At 36.0% G+C, this 22855-nt stretch overlaps 1 protein-coding gene across 1 annotated transcript in view; it reads right to left on the bottom strand.

The window, feature by feature from the left end:
- ABCA13 (ATP binding cassette subfamily A member 13) overlaps positions 1–22855 on the bottom strand; it is a 169538-nt gene that overhangs the window by 45174 nt on the left and 101509 nt on the right. The window contains exons 38-43 of the mRNA XM_031064927.1: positions 21804–21922; positions 20766–20853; positions 14419–14527; positions 4771–4825; positions 3964–4141; positions 1243–1358 (exon numbers count right to left, since the gene is read on the bottom strand). Coding sequence (XP_030920787.1) covers positions 1243–1358; positions 3964–4141; positions 4771–4825; positions 14419–14527; positions 20766–20853; positions 21804–21922 — 665 coding nt within the window. The remainder of the gene's footprint in view (positions 1–1242; positions 1359–3963; positions 4142–4770; positions 4826–14418; positions 14528–20765; positions 20854–21803; positions 21923–22855) is intronic.

Below are 22855 nucleotides of genomic sequence, written 5' to 3'. Positions count from 1 at the left end.
TCTGAGACTCTTACTGGAATAGAACATGACCTGATCTCATAGAAGGTCCTTTCTTCTTTCCTTGCCTACCATTCTCTCATTAAGTACCTATACTTCATTGTCTAAACATCTGTCCTGTAAGATATGCACTCTTCCCTACAAGGGTAGCAACACTCAGTTGCTTGAAATAAGTAATAAAATTCTCAGAAGCCTTTTCCTTTAACAATTCATCTTCAGCATTTCTAACATCACCTAAGTCAGCACATGGGAAGAGTTATGAGTCCCACTCTGAGTTGAGTTCCAGTATGTTTCAACAGACCTGAGGCTTCTGTCTTTATATAAATAAATAACTTCAAAACAAAACTCTGTCAGAAATCTTACCCTGAAATCATGGTGTATTACAGAAGCAGTACATGTACAGCAAAACAACTTTAATTCTGCCCCTCAAGTGACACAACAGAACAGACTATTAATATAATTGATCCCAGGGCTGAACAGACTTACTTTTATAGACATATCAACTTTTTATTGAACCCATTATTTTAACCTTCTATTACAGGATTGCTTTTGGTTGTTTTTTGTTTTTGTTTTTTTTATCCCTGTTTGTTGCTTGCTTGCTTGGGGCTTTTTTCAGGGTTTTTTCTGTTGTTGTTTTTTGGTTTTTGTGGTTTTTTGGTGTTTTTTTTTTGTTTTGTTTGTTTTTTTCTTGCTGTTGTTTTTCATGTGAAACTAAGCAAGAAAGCATGGTAGAACTTTCCTCTCTCACAGTACTATTGGGAGACAAAACTCCATCCACCCCAGTACTTCACATTGGACAGACTTCTCATTGGAAATATAAACTCCTGGAGCTATGTAGAATTACAGAAAATTGTTAGAGCTGTAATAAAAGCTGTTGCTTACCTTCTTGATGACATTCTGCACAGCTAAGCACTGAAATTCTGACCTATGTTAATATTCCCTCATTTTCTGGAAGATAACATACAATCAATTCCTAACAGTAAACTACTGTTATACAGGCTGAGTATCTTCTAAGAGGTTTGCACTCCTTTTTCTTTTTTAAATGTGTGAGTAAATCTTCCTCCACTTTTTGTGTTTAATTTTCAAACTCACATTTCAGCCTGTTTTCTCACTATGCTTTGGTGAATCATAATCAGTTACAAAGACAGAAAACCATGTATCCAGCAGCAGGTGCAAGCTACATCTAAAGATTTCTGTTTGTTTCTTGGAACCTGTAATTCCATAGTAGCATTTCCAATCACATACCCAAAGAGTATCAGCAGGAGAACAGTGGCTGCCAAGTTCTTTCGGAAAGTGAAGGCTGATAGCTGGAAGGCACTAATAACACCAACACACAGGGTGACTGGAATCATGTAAAACAGCTAGAAACAGAAGGGAAAAAAATTGAACAGGTGAGCATCTCTTACTGGTCTTACCTAAATTGCATAGGAGGGTTTTACAAATTAACTTCTCCATACATTCAATACAATTATACTATAAATTAGGAGGAAATAGGCAGAAGAGCTTGGAGATTTGATAGTCTGCACTTGCAGTGAAACTGCCCCCTACACATGAAACAACCTGACAAGATAAAATCTGACTACAGAATATCCCCCTTAATCCTATTTTTATTGACCTTTCCAATACATGCATTTAACAAGCTGACTCTTCCAGATAATGAGTCCGTGTGGGGCCATTGCTCCAAAACATCAAATTACACTGTGAATACAGAGACTTGGTTTCAGAAACATCAGTTTCACTGATTGGTGTGGCATTCATGTGGGAGAATAATAATGATGCAATTTTAAAAGAGATTTTAATGAAGGACCATGTGTGCTGATACAGCAAATTACATCTTTTATTGCAAATATTAAAAATATGTAAAAGCATTACAGCCATTAGGCAACAGAGAAAGCAGTTTCTCTCTTTAGTCTCTTGACATAATGGCAACCAATACTTAAGGGTTGCAAGGTGGGATTGGTACAGGAGATTCATATCCAAGTATTTAAGAGAGAGGGGTTCTGCTTGCAAATAACAACATCAGAATGTGGAGACCTGTGCTCAGCTCCATTCTCAGTGTCTGCCTGCTCTGTGCACTGAACCTGAGCTCACTCACTAGGCGCTGACTGCCTCCATTTCTGCTTATGTAATTTTAGCTTTAACCTAATAGAACTGAGATTCTGAGATACAACTGCAATAGAGGCTACAAATCAAGGTCTAGCTAAATATTCAGTGTAGAAGAACAACATACTGTTAAAATTAGGCTTTCATACTGAAGTACAGGGAAAACCTGTTCCAAATTAAACCAGAGGCCACCATGTCTTTGCTACTGGGAAAACATACTTTTTTTTTAGAGAAGGGCAATGGAGTAAAATGTAGATGGATGCAATGTTCTCATTCACAGTGTACCTTTTCTTTGCCATATACAAGTATCATAGCATACCACCTATAGATATATGATTCAGTTATCCTGAAGCTGTTTAAAAATATTTTAGAAAAGTCACAATGCATTTGAGTCCCAGTATTTTTCAATAGACCTGGAGCTTCTGTCTAGAAATAAATCAATAATGTTAAAATCAAATTCTATTGGAAATCTTACCCTGAAATCATGGTATATTACAGAAGTTGTGCATGTACAACAAAACAGTTTTAAACAGCTTTAATTCCGCACCCCAGTGACACAAGCTTAATCTGAACAAAATGTCTTTATTTCTCTTTGAATTTTCCTAGCACTTACACTTTTTCCATTTGTTGAACATAGTAATGAATATCATTCATGCCTATAAATACAGTAAGAACAGCCTGATTCTCATGAGAGCAATTTCATAAATCAAATACTTCTGCAGGCCTAGTAAAGATTCTGCTACCAGTAATACAGGACACAGCCTGTAATATTTAAAATATGTGGAGGGATTTAAAATTTGACAGTTCATATATTCATGTGTTCAGTGTTCCTTTAATGATCTGTAGCACAATTAGCATTTCAAGTAATGTCTATTCTTTCCCACATCATGATTGATCATGCAGTACTGTGTTGAATTTGTAAGAACATTTTGAGAGATTGGCAGAAAATAATGAGGAGTTGACTTTGCTCACAAGGAGAAACCAAATGATGAAGGACTGTTTTTAACCAAGCCTTCTTATCTGAAGCAGCAGCAAAAAGATTGACTGCCCAAGTAAATAACGTTTGGAAAAATGTGCTCTTACCCCAAGATTGCTCAAGTGTGAAAATTCTGATTTCAAGCATGGATGGGTGAAGATCTAATGCTTCAGAATTAGAACGGTCTAAATGAAAACGGTGTTCCAAAAATTTCTGTTCCTGACCAGGGTGTCATAGAATCCAACCTAAATGTTGGAAAGGACCTTAAGAACATCAGGTCCAACCATTAATCCAGCACTGCCAAGTCCACCACTAAACCATGTCCCTCAGTGCCATATCTATATGGCTTTTAAATACTTCCAGGGATGGTGACTCCACCACTTCCTTGAGCTGCCTCTTCCAGTGTTTGACACAAATAAAAGGTACTAATCATAACTATCTCTCATATTATTCACAACAACACATAATATAATTATCCCTTAAAGAAGATGACTAGTATTGTCAGTTTTCTCCACTAAATTGTGAGGTTTTGCCGGTGCATGGCAAAATTCAAAGCATAGAACTTCCTGCTATGAGCTGCTATGTGGAAGCCTCTTTCTGTCTAGGCTTATTAGCCAATTTCCTTTTATTTGTAAAATAGTGCACATAGTTAAAGCCAGCAAATAAAAAAAATAATTTACAATTCAACTTTGGGAAGCAAGGAACACAATCCCTGCCCACATTAAAGTAGGAATGGTGTCTTAATGTTTGTCAGCATGTCAGCCAAGAGCTGTCAGTGCACAATTCAATCTCATTCATTGTCTTGTGACCATAACTCCTTTTGCTCATTTATAAGAAAGTATCCTAAAGTGCATACCTGAGCACATGCTGCCTCACACAATACATACCATATCACAGCAGAAGTTCGCAAGCCAGTAAGTTTTGTAACCCAGGCCTGTAATGTGTTGCAAGCGTTTTGTCCCAGATACTCTGTCCTTCACTATGGCAGTTCCAATGGATGCAGTAAGGATGGAGAAACCCAGCATGATACACAGTGCTACCCCACACTGACGAACATTCTCCATTCTAGGGTAAAATGCAAAATAGTGCAATGAAAACACAATGGGGAAAACCCCTCAAATGCTAGCATTTTTCAGGCCAACCTCTCACCAAACACTAGACATTAGGACCTTAATCCTGACGGCAAACACCACAGAATCACAGAATGGTTTGGGTTGGAAGGGACCTTAAAGATCCTCTAGTTCCAACACCCTGCAATGAGCAGGGACACAATGTCTCTCCACTGTCAACATCTAATTAAAGAATAGGAACAAGATGCGTTAAGTTACAAAACTATAGATGAGTTACAAAGCACAGCATGTGTCTGAGTTGTAAAGTGAAGCTTATGCAAATATATCCCCTTTACAGAAAACTATAATTTAAACCCTCAAAATCATTTGAAAAAGCTACCCTGTTTAAAACTTATGACACAACCAGCATAAATTCAGTATTTTTCTTTACAAAATACTGCAACTATTTTTGGTATAAACAGTGGACTTTACAGACAGACCACGCTAAAAAATGCTTCACTCAGTACAACTGAATTGTGTCTTTCAATTCACAGCATCTATTCCAGGAAACATATAGTCTTATTTAATTGATGGTTTTGATTGTCTGCTGATTGCTGCTGTGAAACCTTTCAAGGGTTTGCTCACATTTTGTCCTCATCCAACAAGGCTCCTCCATATGGTTGGCTGTAGAGTGTTATCCCTGTGAAAAGAAAAATAAATCATGAAATAGTAAATCTTAATAAGGACTTCAAGTTCTGGAGTACACTGTTAACACTCGTTACATGTATGAATAAAAAGGCTAAATATTTAGTAATCAAAAGAAAGAGGTCAAATACCAAACACTGTCTCCCACTGAGTGATTTCCAGAGTCTGGAAGCACTAAAAACTAATGAATAAACATAAGTAGTAGTGCTTTTCTGTGTTCTGAATTTGGGAAATTGATTCAAAAATGCTGTATATTGCTACAGAATCTACATCACAGAAGAGACCAAATACAAAACCTAAAGTAGAATTTGTTCATATACCTAATCTTCTGGAGTAAGGTAGATTGTTACTGCAATTTATACACTTGATTTAGATTTTAGATTAGATCTTTCAGCAATTTTTAGATAACAGATGTTTTGCTGAGAAAAACTGTTAAGCTAAGCTCACAAAAGGAAAAAAAGTCACACCTTTGATTGAAACTGTAGAGCTCTACATTAAAAATGTGCCTAGTTTGGGAGACCTTGAAAAATCCTGAGCAGGCAATGAAATCTTAGGCTTATTTTGGTTCTTGGTGCAACCAACCTGTAGCAATCTAGCAAAATTAACTTTGGAATTGGAAGGTAGTTTATGAACAAACACTGTGTCTTTTTGCTTCTTTTCTTTCCAAGCAAAAGAAGAAAATTTGTGGGGGGTGAAGATGCAAAAACATTGTTGCTGCAAAAGTTGCCATTCCACCGGACTTGATGCTGTTTGTGACTTATCTCTGCAGGTGTGCCTGACAGATGTGCCAGCTGTGCTGGTTTTGTGCTGGATGGAATTAATTTTCTCCACAGTAGCTGGTGTGGGGGTACATTTTAGATTTGTGCTGGAAAAAATGTAGATAACACAGGGATGTTTGTGCTGCTATTGCTGAGCAGCCCTTGGAGCCAAGATATTTTCTGCTCCTCCGCCACTCCACCAGTGAGGAGAATAGGGGTGCACAGGGAGTCGGGAGGGGTCACAGTGGGACAGCTGACCCTGACTGACCAAAGGGACACTCCATACCATATGGCATCCTGCTCAGCCTGTAGCACAGGGGAAGAATGAGGAATGGGAGGGATGTGTGGAGTGATGATGCTTCCCTTCCTCAATCAGTGTTAGGCATGATGGGGCTCTGCTCTCCTGGGAATGGCTGAGCACCTTCCTGACCACAGGAAAGGGTGAATGAATCCCTTGCTTTGCTTTGCTTGTGTGTGTGTGGCTTTTTTCCTACTTATTAAACTGCCTTTATCCTAACCCATGAGTTTTATCACTTCTAATATTCTCTCTCACACACCACTGGGGCAGGATGTGGCTGTGTAAGTGGGCCTGAAGTTAAACCATGACATCAGCATTATTTGATTAGTGTCTAAATAAATCTATGCTGTTCCAAATTAAAACAAAGAAGTCCTAACAACAAAGCTTAGTCCTAACAGCAATTATAATTTTTCCAGTAAGTTTGGAAAAGATATAAATTATTGGTAGCCTTACATTGACTCTGAGGGGCACCATTTAATTGAATTTATTAAAGTCCAGTTGCATAAAGACGACAAAAAATCTTCATTCTAGTAACAGGTGAAATTTGACTAAGCACACATTTATTTTGCCCTTTTAATTTTTCATTTCTCATCTTCAAGCCAAAGTAATCTAAACATCCCTAAGTCACTGCATGGTAAAAAGCTGAAAAACAGGATGATGATTAGCTCACACAAAATTTGTACAAGGTAAAGATTTTTCAAATAACAGCTAAATGCAGTACACTGAAGCCCAATGGTAGTTAGAAAAACAAAAGAAGATTCAAGCCAATAACATTTTGATGTATCACTAGTAGATACCTTGCTATTTGTAGAAGTCTTTCATGTCATGCACCTTCAGGGACTGTTTAAAATTTTCCTTTGTTTTTCTTTTAAAGCATTAATTTTTTAAACTATTGCTGCTATTTGTTCTGAAGCAAAACAGGCATATCAAAGAAAATTTTTTCCCCACTGGAACCATGGAATTTCCATTTATGTAAAGGAGAAGTAGCATGACAGAAAAAAAGTTTTGCTTAGTTCCCAGAAAGTTTTTCTAGGCTTCTCGAATGATTGAATAAAAGTGGGCATATTAGAAGAAATAATCATAAAATATGCAGAATTGGATGGGACCCACCAGGATCATTAGATCCAACTCCTGGCCCTGTACAGGGCACCCCAAGAGCCACACCAGGTTCCTGAGAGCATTGTCCAAACCCTTCTTGAACTCTGTCAGGCTGCTGCTCTGACCACTTCCCTGGTGATCCTCTTCAGTGCCCACCCACCCTATTTTCCTTTAGGATATCAAACCTAAACCTCTCCTGGGTCAATTTCAGGCAATTCCTCAAGTCCTGTCACTGGTCACAAGAGTGAAGGAATCAGTACCTGCCTCTCCACTTCCCCCTGTGAGTATGCTGAAGACTGCAATGAGGTCTCCCTTTAATTTCTCCTTCTCCAGGCTGAGCAAACCAAGTGACCTCATCTGGTTCTCATAACACATCCCCTCCAAGCCCTTCACCATCCTTGTGGACTTCCTTTGGGTGCTCTCTAATAGCTTAATGTCTTTTTGTATTGTGGCATCCAAAACTGTATATAGTGTTTAAGGTGAGGCCACTCCAGTGCAGAGCAGAGCAGGACAATTCCCTTCCTTGCCTGGCAGCAAGATCTCGGGGGGAGCTAACAAAACTTTCAGATTACTGCATTGTTATTAAACAAAAATCTACAGCAGTTGACTTGGGTTCCATATGCAGAACTGCACTGCTTTAACTTTCTTTTCTATTAACATGCAGAATAAAGGGAAACCGTGAAAAAAAGATAATTGCAGGGGAAAATAAAAACTCATGACATTAAATAGTATAATGCTCCTTGCAGTATTGTATCATACAATACAAATCAAAAGTCTGTTACACTGAATTAACTTCCTTCTATGGAATAATCACAAAAACTAATCACACATCTTAAGAGCAGCAAACATTTTTGACAGTCAATTTCCATTCAAATCATGTAGATGAAACAAAGGATTACATTTTCTTTTAATTTACACTCACAACTGAAATTAAATTTCACAAGGTTGTGGCTACAAGTAAGAAAAGTATGACTGCTAAAATAAGTTCAGTTGTGTTTAGAATTCAAAATTCTGCCACTGCATTAAATGTAATTCTTGCCTTTCATTCAGTATTTTAAGTTTCTTCAATTAGTCTGGGGCATGACAATCTCTGAATTTGATACTTTATTAGTATAATGATTTCTTCACCCCACTGGCAAAAAAAAAGATGATTTTTGGATAGAGCCAACAAACTGGCCTGTAACTCATGGAGGAAAATAGTTCCCTTGAACTCCAGAAATAAGTTATAATTTATTTTCAAATGCCAGAACAAACCAACAGAATTAATATATGGTATTTGCTAGTATATGTATTTTTTTATTTAAAAAACGATTCCATGTACTTTTATAACCTCTATCCCTTCCTACATTTCTTCTAACCACCTAGACCATCCTTTTTTACACATATCTCTGTCCCAATACAGCAGTTAAAATGATGCAAAATGTACTTATTGATACTTTCTTGCCTTTATATGCCTTCTTACTATGCAAAGCTGCTATAATGAGGCTCATGAAGTTGAAAACTATCTGCCACGTTTGAGGACTTAAAAACTATAAATGAGAGATAAACTAAGAAGTTCTAAATTATAAAGCTACTATTAAACAGATGCTTCTGGTGTTTATGCAAGGATTTTTTTTAAGGACTGTACTTACAAGCCTTGTGTGAACAGCCCTCAGGGCAAATTTTACCATATCTGTATTCACTAGGGAAAAGCAAGTTAGGCAATAACACCAAATATGATATGATTCAGCACTAACTCTCTCTGCTCCTTTTCAGAAATTTCTCAGTATAAAAATTATGTCTTCCACATCTGCAGATTGCCCTTATATTCTCCTGGCTTAATCACAACAAAAACTTTCTTTATCATCCTTAAAACATCCTTCATCTATGTCCTCAGCATGCAGTTGGTCACATTCTTTTTACAGTGATCACTTAGGCTTTTTTATGGGCAGAGGTGAAAAATTGTAACAGACACTCCTTCCAACCTTTCCAAAACCAAGCAAAAGCAATTCAGGAATGGGAATATATTTTCTCAGCTTTTTTTTCAGCTATGAAGCTTCTCTTTCTTTCTTTTCTCTGTTGTTTTGCCTATAGTTAACTACATTTTTGGTGTGTCTTTTTTTCTCCCTCACTTTTGTAATTCATTAAAGGGCTCAGTTGTCATCTCTTGTATTGCTTGACAAAAGACTTTGTTTTTTTTATACAACTGAGAACAAAGGCATTTTTATCAGTCCTGCAAGTCACATTACTATGGAAAAAAGAGGTGGGAGGTAGTCAGAACTTTACAGTTTAACTATAAATTTCAGGAGTAGCACAGCTGGGACCTAAGCAGGAGAGTGTATTTACTTTGAAAATGACACTAGGAGCCCCATGCTACATGCTTAATAGTAGAAGAAGCAGTAAACTATTCATTGTACCTCCATTAGCTCCTGTATGATTTCCCTTTTGTATTCTCTCTTCCAGGTGGAACAATCCTACTCCTTTCCTTACCTTGTTCTTGATTAAACAAATTTTAGATTCTAACTTGTTAAAAAGACATTCCTAACCTAGTGAAATAAATTCGTCATAAAATATTAGAAGGATTGTAACATCTTGTACAATAAAATACTATACCTCTTCATTCTGGATAGGAAAGCTCATAGGAAAAAGGAAAATGAATTCACATTCGACAAGCTTGCTGTAAACATTCTGCATCCTGCCCTGTTGCCATTCAGGAGCTGCACAACTCAGGACACCTTCCCCTATATCAACATCTTACTAATAGTCTTCAATCTGTGCCTTCAAGAGAAAGTGCTCCAGATCTTTTACCTCACATCTACACACGCTGAGCCTCTGTCAGAAAATAAAGGCATGCACAATTTGGCATAACTTTAGAGTTGGATGTTTCCATACTGTACATGATAAGGAACAGAAGACATTGGTAGTCCAGTCCATCCCACTTGGGTGCAACTTTCCACATAAATATACTTCAAAATCTGCATTTTTTCAGTAAAAATGAGGAAAGTGATATGAACCCAGCAATACTTTTTCAATATCAGTTGGAGAAATCTAGATTGAAAAAACTTTAAAGGTCTTCAAGCTTGTATGCCATCACTGTAGATTAGTCAGAGTTGTCCTTAGGTATATTTTCTGGTTCTGCAATGTATTTTGGGTGTGTCTCTTTGCACTCCTTTGTAAACTGTCTGTAACATCAAGCTGAATCTTGCATACATAAATCAGCTTAGATCTGTGCTACTGATTCTAAATACCCTGATTGTGGCAGACTTGAATAGAAGACCAATCTAGCTTTCCTTATTCAAGACATTTTATTTCAGATTAAATAAAATATTATGTATTAGAAAAATTGAGGTAGTATATATATATATATATATATGAAAATTACAATTGATATGGAGGATTTCACAGGCAGCACCATCATTAATGGTTTCTATTTTAGTTTCCCCCACTAACTAGACATGGTTAAGAAGGTTACATCTAAAGGCCATTTCACAGTTTTCTTTGTAATAAGGTTTAAAGTTATAATTTTCAAAGCATTCAGGAAACTTTACAGCCACTTTCCACCAAAAATTCAGTTGAAAATGACTGCCTTGATCCCTTCTGCTCTTTTGAAGATTTGAATCTGAAATAAATGAGGATGCTACATGAAAGCTACAATGAATCCTAGTAGGAAAGCTTTTTTAAGAAATCAATGACTTCGGTATGAATCCTATGACGGGGCAGCTGCATTGCAAAAGGCCCTTCTATACTGAGATATTTTGTTCTTTGAACAATGATGTAAGAACTTTTTTGACCGCTCTACTTTACAGGCAAAATTATAGATGACAACCACTCCTTTTTTCTTTATATAGTCTTACCCTAAGAGTGAGATTATAGTCCTTCTCCTATACTCCAGCATAATAACCACATTCTGACTCAATATTATACAACTAGGTGTGAAAAATAACATTTTTACTTGATCAAAATTTCTTTCTTAAGCTTAAGCAAAAAATATTGCCTTTAAGTTTTTTATTCTTCTTACTTCATTATTGCATTTTTATGTGCTCACAATTACATTACTTAGTTGCAAGAATGCAGCATTTCAGAAAAAGATTAGAAATCATCATTTATATAAGCTTGAATAACAGTCAGAGGTGAAGAGTTTGGACAAAAATCCAGCATATCTTACTTTCATTGTTGAAGAGTTTTACTAATTTTTTTTTAAAACTGTCTATTAACATATTCATTTTTATCATCTGTCACTGAATTTATAACCCTCTAGAAAACAGAATGCATTTGATTTCTTCCACAGTTGAGACAGATGACTTTTTCCCACAATGGGATGACACTTTCATGATGATGAAGGTAGGGGTGAATATCCACATGACAGAGAAAATTATATCTTTTTATACAAGAAGTATTACTGAACTGCTGTTCCAAAAGAGACATCTGATCCACCTACGACACTAAACTGACATAAACTGATTGGGCCAATTTCTGTTTCTCTATCTAGTTATGAGCACCTCCAGCTGGGCACACACATTTTCTTCAACAGACACATCACTATTTACATGAAAACTACAAGAAACAAACATTGTAACTTTCCAAGCATCCTCACAGAGAAATTTACCAATAATCCCAAATTGTTAAGAGACGGGAGAAATCTCTATACTTGCAGAGAAAGTATTTGAAGATCAGATTACACAATAGCAAAAAAGACTGATTTTTAATCACTAAATAGATATAATTTCCTGCTGCTGCATGCTGAAGATTCAGTATCTTGGACTGACAGAACAAAAAGTAATATATCTTTTCAAAGCTTTTTGAACATATATAAATCCCTAGAGATATAAACCAGGGCAAGGCAGCATATGTCCTCTATGCTCTTGGGTAAATTTTTTCCTTCAAACTTTCATACCAAATCATAAGTCTATATTCTCTGTATCCTCATGACTGCAGAAAACACATTAGATAAAAGCAATTAGCCTCCTGCTCAGCTCCTTTGTATCAAAACCTTTCACAAACTTGGACTAGTGCCACTGATCTCCATTGAAAGTTACTGGATCTGTCCTTGTGGGCAAAGCAGGTAGAACTCAGCATGTGGTCTGTAATGGCTCTTCCCTCCTCTGAAGATCTTGGGAGAACTCCTACTGGGTTCATGTTCAAGAAATACGCACAGGATATCACTGCAAAGTGAAAGGGTTTCTTAGCTTTTGTACGAGCACTTAAACAAGTGGTTGATCTTGTTGACCTTGCTCAAAGTTGTTTCAATATCATAGTTGCTGCTATTGTTTGCATCCATAGCAATATTCTACTCTACTGTAGTAAGCTTCTTTCTGTAAAATAATATTTTTTTTTTTTTGTGAAGGAAGAACGGACTTTGTCCTTGCAGTCCCTTTTAAAGACCAAATTATTTTTATATCACTTAAAAGTAATGTAGAAGCATTCTGTTGACAGGAAAAAAGTTGTTTTGTGAAATAACATGTCATTAATGCAAGGCAGAACTACAAAGCCATGTCTCTGCAACATCTTAACAAGCTTCTTCACAGCAATTTCCAGCAATATTCTAGAACTGACCTTGCCAATAAACAGAGTTTGGAAGAAGAAAAAAAAATCAAAAAGAATAGATTTCAGTCTTGGAGCACATATGTGGTCTTCTGACTGCTGACTTACAGGACTGCACATAACAATTTGAATAACAAAAGCATATGAATAGCTCTTCTTTGTTAGAACAGTATCCTTAAATAAGAGAAAGTTAAACATCAAAGTGAACTGAGTTCAGGTGATCCACACAGCGCTGGAAAACTGTTGTTTAGAAATAGAATATACATATATATTGGTCTCCACAAATAATACACACATATACATGTGTGTACACACACAAACATGAGTACACCAACAAATACATATATACAGACATCTAGGTAGGTAACTTGACCTATCTTCCCAAGATTTCTGTCACACTTCCCTCTGCATTATACCTCCAGAGCATGATCAGTCCATCTTCATTGCACTTCTCCAATAGATGAAGAAATAAATAAATGACTTTCTAGTTCTTAAGCTCTACTTCTGCAGGCAGCTAAGATATTCTGCCACAATTATACAATGAACCCATACTTGTACAGATGCCAGTACCAGACTTGCATTTCTTAAGCACAGTTGTGCTTGTTGTGTTTCTGTGTCATGCAATACCAAAAAATAAATCATTCCCACAATCTTTGGGATAGCTATCATTTTCTCTGAGTGTAAGCAGGACAGCAAACCCTGATTCTCCATGATAGATATAAAAGTAAGGGTACACAAACATTTAAGTTCCAGAATGAGATATCTAATGGTATAGAAAAAGAAGCCAGCATCAGTAAGACTCATGAAGTGCAGGGAAAGTTCATTAAAAATTGATTTCTATTAAAAATTTTCGTTAAAATATCTGATTTCATTCCATTCAAAGTTTCTGTGTAAACATATTACCTTTGATCCATTCTCATAATTCCTTTAGAAAAATGAAACCCCAGCCATCGTGAAAGCAAGCCATTACTCTTTTTTCTTGGACATGCCAGAAAGTTTTCTTAATGAATCTCTGGTTTTAGATTCTCAGGATTCCTTCCCCATTTTCATTGATTTTGTCTTCTTTCTTCATTACAAAAACACTTAAAATCATTTTTCCACTACAGAAAACCATCCTAATTTTACAAGAACTCTTAAAAATGGTAAAAAGCTCTTTTTAAGTTTCCCTAAACCAAATTCCTATTTAACAGAATTTTTAAGAATGAAAGGAACTAGAATTAATAGAAGTTAACACAAATTTGTGAAGTTAATCAAGCCCTGATTTCAAACTAGATTTCCACACCCACATCATCTGTGTTAACAGCTGAGTCTTTGGGAGCAGTCATTTTTTTAGATGTCAGTTCATAAAATTTTTACTTTAACAAATTTTTATAAAGTTGAGTATATCTGATTCAGAGAATTCACATGCCAGATATATTAATTGCTCTTTTGTTTTGTAAAATAATGATATACAGTATCCTTGAGTAACAGAATAATGTGAAACACCACATTGTTGTGTGAATTTATAGGCTAATCTGGATTTACTCTAGATATTTATATAAGGAGATATAGCAAAGTGTCAAAGAAATTATAAATTCATAATCTGTTGTGCCTTAGTCATGCTATTTAAGTAAGCCCTAGCAGCAGTTTCAGAGGGACTAACATCCCAAACTAATTTACACTTGCTTATTCCGCAGGAATGTCTCTGTAAGGAACTCACATGACATGTTGAGATTTAAATTAAAATTTTACCTTCCTGTGTGCTATATTCTCCACAAAAACTTTCTTTGTAAAATTTTCATTTTACAGTCCTCCAGAGAAATTGAACTCTGAAATCCTACTGTAAACCAAAAAATTTTCATACTTATAATTATTATACTTTATTTTAAAACTACTTTCCAAAACATACGAATATATACAAAGAAAAACTATTACCATACTGTCTCCAATCCACATTAGAAGGTAAATTCAGCCACAGAATGAAGTTATTGAGTTCATTTAAGTAGGATGGCAGTGAATGGAAACCTTTTTGGTTATACCACACCTGGAAGAAAGAATAGAAAATGTCAATCAAAAATTAGTTCAATCTTCATGCTGATCTGAAAGTTCACATACCTTTAAGAATTGCATGAAGGATATCTAATTCTTTTGTTATGACATTTATTTATAGAAAAAGTCAACCAGGCACAACAGAATTGGTTGATTTGCGTAAGTCTTTCAACAGCATGCAGTAGTTTTCTATTGTTGGAGCTGTACACATATGTTTATTACTAAATTGAGATTCTCTGATTTAATGGAACACTATGTCTCCCTTCCTTTACACACATGTGGTTGAACAAAGAGAGGGATAAAAATGTGAAAATAACACCTGCTACTTTGATTAAAAATGCAAAAAGATGAGTAAAAGTATTGCTTAAGTTGGAGGAATAATTGAAATTCCAAAGAGACTTTTCTAAATAATACCTACATATGACACACAGCATAAAGTATCTAGGAACAGAATATTCTAGAAAGAGGGGGAAAGAAAGAATCAAGGAAGCACTGTTTACAAGGGATGAAGCTGTTCCACAGACAGAGCTGTTCACTTTGCATTGTGATTCAGAATTCAGCATCAGTGGCTTGTTAAACATGGAGGAAATTGATGCAGACAAACCTTAAGGCAGACAAGACAAGCCAGTCTATCTGAGGAACAGGAAAACAATTCTGTTGTAACATATACTTTATCTTCAGATCATGCAGATTCATCCTGACTTGATAAAGTACTCTTAATCCACACTTCTACTTGCTAAAACCATTGCTGAGAGCTTGATGCGTCCCAAACCCAAATATACTGAGGTTTGAGTTTCCTCTGCAGTTAGAAACTGATTCTTATCAGCCATTACTGTTAATCATAGAATCTATATTATCCATAATGAAAACTAAGTCAAATTATTATGGATGCTTATTTTCAGTCTCAGTGATATTTAAAACCATATGATTACTATCCATTCCTCATATCATAGCACCCTTTCTTCTCCCCTTTTTTTTAAACAGTTGAAAACCTCCTAACCTTTCTGTCTTTGATATCAACTGTTTGTACTCTGTATTTTGTACATCCTAGGTAGGGCAATTCTCATTGTCTCTCTGGACTCTGAATAATAATGCAAAGCAAACAGGGTTTAATATGCATCTTTTTTGACTTAACGCTTCTCTTCTAAGGCTGCAGTTTTCTTAATTTCATCATTTCTAGAATTGCCATCTATACAGTTACATCTTAGGAACTTCCCTAAAGATTCTCTTATCATTCCTTGATGCTTTTATCATTTACTTGCAGATGATTCTGCCTTTTTTTTTTCTTTTTTCTTATACTATCCAACCACAATCCTTACTCGGACCCTAGTTCCAGACTCTGATTGTTTTTGTGACACACTCTCCTCTATATTTCCCAGTGTAGGCTGCCTTATCTTCAGTTCTGTTTCCCTCTCTTAATAATTTTCTTCTGATTAATTCTCCTGACTACTTACTTGTTTGAATCTCCACATTTTTGTGAGGTGAGGTTTACAGTACTCTGTAAACCTCACCTCACAGTCTGTTTTATTTCCTCCTATCTATCCAAGATCATAATTCCAAGAACCACTCTGAGGTCCACTGTCATTTCTTCTCTCATTCTTTAATCTTCTTTGCCACAAGCTCTGTTAGCCATTTTGTAAAAAATTAACAACTTTGACCTGCCATTATGCTTGTCTGAATTATCTTTCACATTTTCTACTCTTCTTTATGTGGCATTCCCAACTGCTTGAAATCTCAACAGTATCATCAAATCATCAAGGTTGGAAGAGACCTTTAACATCACCAAGTCCAACCACTAACCCAGCACTACCACTGTAACTCCTAGAACACTAAACAACATCACCCAACCTCAGATCCAAACACTTCTTAAACACCTCCAGGGATGACTCCACCAACTCCCTGGGAAAACGATTCCAATTTCTGACCCCCATAACAGAGATTTTGATATCTAATCTCAATCTCACATGTTTCAGCTCAAGACAATTTTCTTTCATTCTCTCTGCAGGTGCAGCAGAAGAGACCAGCCACTACTTCACTTCAGCATTCCTTCAGGGAGTTGTAGAGAGGAATGAGGTGCCCCCTGAGCTTCTTGTTCTCAAGACTTAACAAACCCATTTCTCATAAGACATTTTCTCTAGACTTTTCACAAGCTTTGCTACCCTTCTTTGGATACGCTTCAGCACCTCAGTGTGATTTTCAAGTGCAGTACAGCCTCACCAATGCTGAATATAAGGTGAAAATCACTGCCCTGGTCCTCCTGGCTATGCTACTCTTGATACAGGCCAAGATGTCACTGCCTGGACACACATTGGCTCATATTCAGCTGGTGGTCAAACAGGACCCTCAGGTCCCTTTTCTGCCAAAAATCTCTCAAGCCACTTTTCCGCCCGCCTGTAGCACTGCATGGGGCTTCTGGGACACAGGTGCTGGACACAGCATTTCACCTTATGGAACCTTGTGCAGCTGTCGTCCGTCCAATGACTGAGTCTGTCCAAGTCTCTCTGAAAAGCCTTCCTACCTTCAAGCATATCAGCACCTCCATACAGCTTAGTGTCATCTGCATATTTACTGAGGATGCGCCCAATCTCCACATCCAGATCATCAGCAAGGATGCTAAGTAGGACCAGCCCCAAAATGGAGTCCCAGGGAACATGGCTAGTGATCAGCCACCAAGAGGATGCAGGACCACAGCTCTCTTGCCCAGACATACAGACAGTTTTTTAGCCATCAAAGAGTCAGTTATCCAAGCCACAAGAAGCCGGTTTTACAAGCAGCATGCTGTAAGAGAGAGTGCCAAATGCCTTTCTGAAATCTGGATAGACAACATCCACAGCCTTCCCCTCATCTGGTAAGCAGATCACTTTGTCATTGAAGGGCAGGTTGGTCACACAGGACCTGCCTTTCATAAATCTACATAGGCTGTGCCTTATCCCCTGGATACCTTCCATGTGCCATGTAATGTAATGGCACATGGTATGCAAATGTCTCAAAGCCCTATGTCCCCACATTTAAAGAAAAGAAAAAAGAACAAAAACCTAACATCTTCTCCTCTTTGCAAAGTCATGAAATTCCTTTGTTCTTCTCCAGTTCAGTTCATGCAAATTATTCTATAAACTAAGTCTCCCATTCATTAATCAACAAGAGTGTTCTTTAACAAAAGGTAGTGAAAGAAAACTTAAGATTCATGAGGAAAACTGAAAATCTTTGCTACTTGCACAGGAGATCCTGCAGTGCAATCAGGACAAAAAGACAGAAACAAGTGATCAAGGGTAACCTGTCTTTTTCGCAGCCCCATACACCCATATCCAATTCTATCATTTTTTGAAAGGTTTTCACAGAATACAAAGTTTTACATACATACATAATGAAACTCCACTGCAATTGTGTCTGTTGCATTGGGAAAAAAAAGGCAATTAAAAAAAAAACCCAAAGCAAAATTCTGACAATACATCCTCATTTAATTTAGGCAAGGGAAAAGCCTCAAATGTTCAAAGAGCACCTCTGAAATAAATTAATGCAACCAGTATTGAAATTAATACCACAATAGGGCATTGTGTGTAACAATACATTTCAATATCCAACATGTTAACTGGAATTACCCTCCAAGCTGCATTATGTAACTGAATCAAACCACGAGGAAATAACCAAATGGATATTAATTTATTATAAACAGGAAGAAGAGACATTTAAGGCTGTGCATTTCACCAGAAGTTATATTTAAGGTCTTTTTGCTAAAGACTTGTTTCTTATTCAAAATTATCAGCAAAGGCAAAATATAAAAAAAGAAAATGTACTAGCTCTAGCTGAAATACCTTTCATATTTCTTTTGTGCCACACAGGTAATTATTTACAGAGGGCAGAAAAGAGCTGAGGAATAGAAAACTATATACATCAATATAATTAATTTTTAATTTATTCATAGTTAGGAAAATACTTTCCCAAGGAAAAACACAACCTCTCACCACATCAGACTGAAGTTCTGTGAATTCATGCTTTACATTATTACATAATCTTTTACTTGCCATTAATATTCCAGAATAAAGCTAGACTGACATTTCAGCTAACATATGGCCTATCAAGAAAAAAGGATAAGAAGGAGCGGAGAAGTCCCTCAGCATTGCTGGACCAGATTAATGATTGATATTAAACTAGAAAGTTGTAATTTTTTCCTCTGGACACTTATACAATTACTGTACTGTAAAGCCCCAAGTCCCAACCTTTGGGATTGGAAAAATATACTCTTCCAAATGACATGTGAACAGAACAATTTGCCTTTTGGCAGTATTTAAAATTACCACATTTCATTATGCTATAAAAAACAGCAACTCTGAAGCTATTCATCAATGAATGCCAATAATCAATTGGCATTTAATCAGCCCTATTTGTCATGCTGTGGATATATTCTCCCTCTTGTATGCACATATACACATTCTTCCTGTGCATGCATATACCATGAAGGTAGTAGATACAGCACAGTATGATTAGGTACAGTAAAATAGTTACTAAATAAATATTTTTAATTTTAACAAGGAAAATTGTTGGCTTTTCAAGTGCTGGAAAAGAAGGTATAAAGATTCAGAAATTTTCTAAAATGAAGTGAATCATACAGTAATTCTCTTCAAATGCAAATTTCTCATTTTCTTTCATACCAGGCTATGTAAATGGTACATTCATTGTCTCATGAACAGACCTGAAAGGTCAAAGTAAAAATCTGGTCATTAGTTACTGAAAGGTTAATGCAATAACTTGACATTGCATCCCTTGAAAGACATTTGCAGGAGATGCTTTAGATAACACAGTGCCCTTTATAAATTTACTCCACTATATGCTTTGGGTCTGAAATATGAAGCTTACTTACTAAGAATATAACTATAATTTATCCCTGTCCTGATGGCAGGTGGTGCTCTATACCAAACACACTAAAAAAAAAAGGACCACAGTGCAAGCATGTCAAAACAAGAATCTAAAATGATTAAAGATACACAGGAAAAATTGGAAGTCAGAAAAAAAATACTGCTGAAAACTTTCAGCTTTCTCATGAAGGAATGATGGAACTGGAGTTCAAACCTATAAAATATATGGGAATAAAAGAGATATTACAAATGACCAAAATGAAAATCTGTATATGCTCAGATTTGTGTATAAAATAGGAAGATTTCTAACAAATTGCATGGAAAAAGCATTAGAAACAGGAAGTTATTTTGCAAAACTAAGCATGAAATTACATTGGACTGGAGAAAATCTGTATTTTTTCCTTACACTTTCTCTCAAAATGGAATTTGGGATGGAGCTTACTTATGTTGTTCCTTGTTTTCTTTTTTTAAAGACCAAATAAAATCTATATTTACATTAAAATATTTAAAGGCAGAAACATCTTTCTTTCATATCCTAATCTAGAATCTGGAAAATGCACAGCTTCCTCTTAACAAATCTTTTTGCCTCAAATTCAAAACCAGAGGCCTCTTACTGATATGCATCAGTACTTCTCCAAGACTGCTCCTTCCCTACTTGTAATGCATCTACATTTGAATGAATCCCAAAAATCAAAGAAGGATTATTCTAAGCACAATTAGAATAAAGGGCTTTTCCTTAAGGCCTTTTGGTATGCAGTGGCCATGAGAGGTACAGTATCTCCATATTGTGAAAACTTGGGATGAGACCTGGAGGCTAACACGCACTTACCAATGCAGGGGATTTTATTTCCCTTAGAAGATTTTAGAAAGGTTCTTTTGAGAAAAGAATAGTGTGTTTGTTATGCAGAAGGAGCTGGTCCTGGAAGATGTCTTTACTCTTAGGAGGAGTGTGGTGAGAGAAATGAAGCAAAGTAAAGTATCCCTTGTAGGCATGAAAAGCATCAACAGCAACCCACTATCGTGAAGTTCAATGCACTTTGGCCAATTCTGACATTGGCTTTTTGCAGAATACAAAAAAAAATATTATTTGGCTGACTATCTAAAAGCAAGTTTTAAACTTAGATTCTAAAATGAGTTCACTTGGAGAAAACAAAAAGGTATATCATTTGACTCATTTAAAACAGTTTATCAAACACAGGAGATTACTTCAAGGATTATGAACAGAGTTAGATGATAAAAGACAAAGAATTTTTTTCCCAATTATTCAAGTGCAAGGATTTCATGTAATGATTTTTTATTTGCTAAGTGCTATGATGTCTGAAGCCTGAAAAAGTAATCAATACATACATATAGATGTGCACATGTACATGCAACTCTTACCTTAGCCAGAGGCTGAGATTTGGTGTTATTCAATTTTTTATCTTGAAGTTCAAATGTTTTCATCCCTCCAAAAGACCAACCACCATATCTGATAGTAGAAATTAAAGTAACAAAAAGTTATCTGCCTTAAGCTCTGCAGTTTTCTTGCAAGGGTAAAGTTGAGATAGCTGCAATAATGCTTTATTTTTCAACTGAAAGTAAAACTTCATCCCTCACAAATGCCTTCCTTTTTAAAAAGAAGAGGGACAATGTAGTTTTTAATCAGGTGAATATTATTGGCTTTTTTCCAGCAAAGGTATTCCCTTAGATAAGAATTTTTTCTTTCTGAAAGCTGAAATCATTGAGCAGCAGGAAGGGTTGTGAGCAAGTGAGAAGCATCTTAAACAGCTTTATTTCTTCCTACATCATTCATATATTAGCTCAAATCTTTCATCCAAAGATGCTTACCTCTATTTATATCAAATCAGATGCACCTTCTTTTAATATATAAATGGCTAACACTTTCTTCCCCTCGATAAAATCATACATGGTCTAATATTTCCACTTACATTATCAGCAGTGGTTGAGTTGTACAGGCACATAAATAAACTTCAAAATACAGCAGATAACTTCTGTTGCAGATATCACAGGATATGAAGTATTGCCGGGGGCACACCAGCACTTTTTGCTTCAAAGAAAATATTAATTGGAGCATATCCACCTCTGTTTGATTGAGTCTCTGAGGATTGGAAATTATTTTGTTCACCTGGTTTAGATATGCATCTCTGAGATGCTGAAATAACTCACTACCTGGAAGAAACTCCAGAGTATGCCTAGAGGTGATCATCATGCAGCTGCTGGAGGAAATTCTGAGATGTGACCATTGATGGTGTTTCATGTTACCTTGAATTGCAGCCTAACTCTACACCTTGATAACAATCACCAGATAAAGACAATGACCCTTTATATTCTCAGTGACAAATGTCTATGCTTTTGATCAGGAAGGACTGAGGGGTTTATACACAAAGGATGAACAAAAGCTAGACATTTTAAGGTTACCTTGTTTTGTTGGAAGACCTCACTAAATACTCTTCCACAGGGAACCCTGAAAGATTATACAAAATATGTCCTTTCTTATTCTTCACATAGGGAGCAGAGGTATTGAAAGTTGGGCACATCTGAAAAAAAGTATACTTAAAGTAAGTAAAGCACTTTTTAAAAGCAGTGGCACTACATTTAGCCTTATTTTTGGATTTTGATGTAGATTTTATAGCATTTCTTTTTAACTCTATTTGCCTTTCCCAGCTTTAACAGATTTTCAATAAATCATGAATATTTTTCTGTTTATAAGGCAACTCAAATGACTGTGCCACCTACACATTAGAAATCTCTTTGATTTCTCTTGCAGCCCTGTCAGTCAGTTTGTTTTGAAAACATCAAAACTTGTATATAAGCTTAGGAATGTTTACAGCACTGAAAAAGGCAAGACTGCTTTTTTATTTGTTTTTCCTGAGAAGAAACACAAAATAGGCACCAGATAAATATGAGATGAAAGCCAAATCCTAATTAATGTTATAAGCGTCTAAAAATTTCATTGATGAGCTGAAGAGAAGAATAAAGGAAGATGTCTTCTAATGATTCAGTGGGACATTCTCACAACCAAAGAAAAGGTGACAGATACTATACTCAATTATCTCAGAAGCTTTACAAAGTACTTTATGCCAATCAACTGAAAAATTTTAATGCTTATTTGACATCTCAAACCTACAAAAAATAAAAATTCACTCTCAAAGATTGCTCTTACATAGCTCACAGAAAGAAGTTCTGCCTCCACTGTCAAGTGACTTTCAGTTTTCATGGCTAACAGACCTCTCACTGTGAAAGTTTCCATTTGTATTTTTTTCAACCTACTTGTATTTGAAGTCTCGGGTATTAGAGGCAAGCTTATTCCTCATCCAGAAAAGTAAAAAATAAGTTTCCTCCTTCAATTTTTCCCAAAACTGCATTGCTATATTTCATATGCAACTCTTATAAAGTTTCTTATAAATAAAAGAAATTTTTTTTCATAAGATATTCCTTTTTGGGGAAATACATTTGTCACCTCAGACACA

The sequence above is a fragment of the Geospiza fortis genome, unplaced genomic scaffold (assembly GCF_000277835.1).
Source record: "Geospiza fortis unplaced genomic scaffold, GeoFor_1.0 scaffold1257, whole genome shotgun sequence".
NCBI classification, from domain to species: Eukaryota; Metazoa; Chordata; class Aves; order Passeriformes; family Thraupidae; genus Geospiza; species Geospiza fortis.
Note: the sequence above shows the minus strand (reverse complement) of the source record. Positions and strands in the feature narration are given on the sequence as shown.